Source organism: Micropterus dolomieu, linkage group LG15, assembly GCF_021292245.1.
Source record: "Micropterus dolomieu isolate WLL.071019.BEF.003 ecotype Adirondacks linkage group LG15, ASM2129224v1, whole genome shotgun sequence".
NCBI classification, from domain to species: Eukaryota; Metazoa; Chordata; class Actinopteri; order Centrarchiformes; family Centrarchidae; genus Micropterus; species Micropterus dolomieu.
Genome location: NC_060164.1, coordinates 20747732 through 20752810, shown reverse-complemented (window position 1 = coordinate 20752810; position 5079 = coordinate 20747732). Strand labels below are relative to the sequence as shown.

The 5079-nt window shown below is 41.3% G+C and overlaps 1 protein-coding gene across 1 annotated transcript in view; it reads left to right on the top strand.

The window, feature by feature from the left end:
• Nucleotides 1-5079, top strand: part of lrpprc (leucine-rich pentatricopeptide repeat containing) — an 88299-nt gene that overhangs the window by 59113 nt on the left and 24107 nt on the right. The window contains exons 24-25 of the mRNA XM_046070022.1: nt 674-798; nt 2902-3008. Of these exons, the coding sequence (XP_045925978.1) occupies nt 674-798; nt 2902-3008 (232 nt within the window). The remainder of the gene's footprint in view (nt 1-673; nt 799-2901; nt 3009-5079) is intronic.

Sequence of the window (5079 nt, the reverse complement as noted above, 5' to 3'; positions counted from 1 at the left end):
GGGGGGGGGGGGGGGGGGGGGGGTCTCTAATGTTGTTGCCGTATTTCTGCTAAATTGCTCAGCGGGGGGCTGAGGTCATTGGAGGGGAGTGAGAGCTGACAGCATGAAATCAAAAGGAAGATGGTGAGGAGGAAAATAGAAGGATGGAAGGAAGGAAGAGGGAAAGGAGGAGACGATCAGGAGGAAAGGGAAATGAGAGGAAGAAGTAGTGTTGGGAGGTTAAAGGGGGTTGGTAAGGACAAAAGAGGAGAAAGAGGGAGAGAAGTTAGAAGGCGCGAGAGGAGCTGAGCAGAGAGGGTAAAGATCAGTTGTGTCCTTTTGTCTGTTGCATTGCTTCCCCTCTAAAAGCCTGTCCAGAGAGACATTAGGCCCTCGTAGACAGGTGTGTGTGAGTGTGCCTGATTGTGTGAGAATGATGTATTGGGGCCAAAAGGCTTCATCACCCACAGTTGTGCTGTCATAAATTCAAAGGCCTGTATTGTTGCGGCGGGTCATAGTGCTCGAATAGGAGGTTACAAGGTTAACACCCCATGATATACTCTCTATTCTCTACTGACAAAATCCTGTACATGAGTGATTGGACAGACCTGACTTCTAACTTGTTCTCTCCTCTCTCTCTCTGTGTGTGTGTGTGTGTGTGTGTGTGTGTGTGTGTGTGGTGGCATGCCTGCAGTAAGGATCTGTCCGGAGCTCTTGAAGCAGCACTGGAGTGTCAGAAGCGCTACAACCACCTGCCTCGCATCCACGACATCATCGTTGGTCTGGTGGAGAAAGGAGACACCGAACTGCTGCAAAAAGGTTACGCATTTATCCTGCATGCTTTGTCTCACCCCATTTATCAGTCTAGTGCTAAAGCTAAATTAGTATATCAACACAACATTTATTGAGTATTTTTATTAATAACCTTAGTAGTTTACCACACGAAAACAATTTAAAAAGTCAAGCGTTTGCAGGTTCCGGCTTCTCAAATGTGAAGATTTGCGTCATTCTAAATTTGCTATCTATGATTTTAAACACTTTGTGCAAAATAAGCAACAATGAAAACAAAACATGTTTTCAGTATTTGTTTCTATTTTACAACATTTTATAGACTAAACCTACAGGACCGAGAGGTAAAGACATGCAACAAAGGTCCCCAGTTGTGTTTGAACTGGGAATGTTGCAGTTCATGGTCTGCATGAAGCCATAGTTTTTAAGTGCACAAACATCACACTCAGTTAAAGGCTTCTTATGTACAAAGGGCCTCATTTGTGTGGCTTCATTAAAGTTCAGAACAGCAGTACACACTGTCACTGCATCTTGCAGCCATATTAAAAACATTTTTCACTCCAGCTCAGCTTGATCAAACTTTCTGTTTCTCCTGGTTGACTCTAATTCTATTATTCATTTGTGTGTATGGGGCTAATTCAACGTGTCCGTGCAGTGTTTGCATTAACGTGCATGTAACAAGCGCCAACAATTCCAGGAGTGTGTGGGAGGATCAGAGAGTGAGAGAGGTTTAGACCGCGGTCGTGGTGAAGCACGTCGGCCGATCACATTTTGAACAGTTTCCCTGTATGTCGACAGCAGTGTGGTGAAAAGGTCAAGTTCAGTCTGCTGCAAGGGCAAGTGGCTCTGGAGTGCGTAAAGGTTGAATCCGTGCGGTGGAGCACCTCTCCACCTCCTTCCCTCCCCTTTCACCCACTCTCTCTCCCACCATTCCCTCCCACCCTCGTCTCTGACCCCCCCAAAAGGTGACAGACCCTCAGAGCCAGTCGCTAAAAAAAATAAATGACTTTAACAACGATTGTCTGACAGAGGTCAATATATAAACCAGTGCCAACCGAGCACCGGATCTTTAAATAACAAATTATTCTGTCTCCCACTCACTCAGATAAAGCAGTAGAGAGGGATTACTTATGACATAAACCTTGAGCCACACTTGACCTGACTGCTTTGTTAGAACATGTTGAGTGCTGCAGCCTGCAGCACCATGGCTTGATCCCATGGACCCATGCTGTTGCAGTGCATAGATAGTCAAAAAATTCACCTTAAAATGCACCATCTGAAATAAAAGCAGAAGTGAACTGGAACTATCAAATGGGCAGACTGGCCTTCATTGGCCCAAAACACACTAAAAGCAAAAGATGCCAGACTTTGGTTTGAGTTCAAGCATCAACAGAAAAATTGAAATGTGGGTGTTCTGGCAACCATAGCAACCACTGACCTATTTTGAAACAAAAGGTCATCATACATCATGCTTTTAACTGGAGGTTTCTGTCATGGAAAAGTCTACATGAACCTGGGATGTGTAAAAGCGTATACATTAGTAGTGCTATTAATGAGCCAGTTTGGTTCCATCTTCCACTAAAGCCTCAAATTAGGATTTGTACCCAGAAAGTATTTGTTATATTAAGTCGAACTGGTGTGAAACTTGTCTGTAAACTTGTATACATTAGATGTAGACCACGAATTCACTACTTACTGATTAAAGTTCAAAAACCAAAGCACACCTCATTGTTCTTTCTGTTGACTTCAGTTAACAGCAAGTAAAGGGAGAGGAATTATTCTTTCTTCCTCTGCTTTGCTGAATATGCAGGTCCATTTGGATAACTGAAAGTGTGTGTGTGTGTGTGTGTGTGGTACCTGTCCTGAAGCTGCTGGACAGAGATAGTACGTAATGCTGAGCAGAGCGCTTTATTAAGTTTACCGGGAGAGCTTAGACTTTCATTCGGGACCGGTGTGTTTGTTTGAGAGCAGACTTGATATGGCTGCTTTGTGCCTGGGACATTGTGCCAAATAATGGAATCGGAGTGAAAAGATGAAGTGTGGGGTGTGTTTGTTCACCCTGCAAGCATCTTTATTCATGACCTTTCTCTGCTTTGTTTCCGTATGTCTGTCTGTGTCTGTCTTTCTCTCCAGCCATGGACTTTGTGAGTCAGGAGAGGGGAGAGATGACAATGCTGTATGATCTGTTCTTTGCATTCCTCCAGACAGGCCGCTACCGTGAGGCTCGTAAGATCATTGAGGTAAACAAAAAGATGCATGCGTGTGTACACACACACACACACACACACACACACACACACACACACACACACACACACACACACACACACACACACACACACACACACACACACACACAGGAACTGTGAAAGCCAGGTTGGGTTTTCTGATGCTGCTTCTTCCAGAAATGTCTGTGTCTTCGTTTTAAAAAAGTAAAAGGAGGACCTCTCATTTTAGACCATGTATTTGATCGCAGTTATTTCATGGATCGGTCGAGAAATCAAATTTTAATACTGTCTGCAGCACAAAGTATGGAAGAGACCGTCAAGTGCCAAAAGCTTGGTCAGATTTTGTCTTTCCTTTAGTATTGTAACCATATTGAGATGTTTCCAATAATAACAAACATTAATTTATATTGTTTCATTATGATATCAAAACAAGTTAATGATTTGAACGGAGAGAAAATTTCACAAAAAAGCGATGCTGTTATTTTAATTAACTTAAAAATAATTTCCATTGTAAATGATAAACAATAAAATGTTTGGCCACAACTATTCCTGCACCACGTACTGTACTGTACTCAGATCTGCTTCATTCCCACCAATTCCCTATTTTTTTATTCTGCCCCAGAGGTTAAAGCAGAATATGACATAGGAGTCCTGATGTATTCTGCTTCCACAAACAGCTGAAGTGACTTGATACTCTTTATGTTTTACTCTCTTACTCTTTTTCTTTTTACTCTTTATTTGAAGCGTCTGTGGTTTGTTGTTTAACTGCAGCCTGCTGCATCAGATCTCAATAGAAAACCTGATTCTCAGTCTTAGAGGATGAAAAATGTTTGAATAAAAATCCGGATAACATCTGCACGACTGTCATGTGCAACAGAGAACATACAATAATGTAATTGCCAAACTCTTTTTGTTCTTGCAGCTCATCTGACCTGGATATTTTATGAATCTGTATATCTTTGTCATCTTAAATCTAACTGTAAGCCCTGTTTATTAGAGTGAGAATAAGAGAGAGGCAAAGCGGGCAGATAAGAAGCGATTTTCACATGGATAAAACGAACAGCCAGGCCGGGACTGGATAACAGGGAGAGAGATTGATGAATAAATGAATAGAGGGATGAGCCTGACATCAGAGGAGGGGAAACAAGGCCATTATGTGGTCTGATCAGGATGAGAACAAAACTGAGGGGGGAAAAATACCTTAACTCCCTCTCTCGTGTCCTTGTGTGCACTAAAAGAGGGATTTGTCCCTCTTGAGGATTTCCAAACCCTCTTAAATATTATTGACATGTTGTTATTATGGCTCTCATTCCCCTTCTGCTAAATTGTATGACTGTTATCCTACTTATAAAAGAAAGCCAGCTACATACCAGTGATGTGTGAGATTGGTGATGTCTTGTAAATGGACTACAGATGTACATGGTGTCCTTGATGTGAATGGAAGATGTAGGTTAGAGTGATAAAAGCTCAGCAACCCGACTCCCATCTGTTGTGTTTAATATATAAGCGTTTGTCTGGTTTGTCATGGACACATAAACCGGCACATCTTTAAATGGCACAGTATGGATGTAGCATCTTCAGATGTAACAAAACAAAAAAAAACCTCCCTTTTCTCCCTTGAGCACAGAAAATAAAGCAAATTCCTCTTGCTAAATGTGATGGCTTCCTATACACATCTTAGAATTAGGAAGTTAATAAATATTTTCAGTGTAGATTCATTGTTTTCTTCATTTTCTCAATTAATTGTCACAATTACATTTTGCTTGATAAATGACAATCTGTCAATTCTTTTAAGTTAAGTGTTTAGTCTTGAGAATATCATATGAATATACTTATTATAGAATATCAAACCCACCTTTTCAAGCCTGCATTCCCCAGTTACATTTACATATACTCATTTGGCAGACCCTTTTATCCAAAGTGACTTACATTTGAGGAACAACATACAAGCATCAACAGAGCATCAAATACAGATCTACAACTGACAATACATACTAGTAAGAGCAGCAATAAATACTAGTAAGAGCTCATAGTACATATCACATCAATGGGGTAAATACCTAGGGAAGGAAGTAAGAGTTAA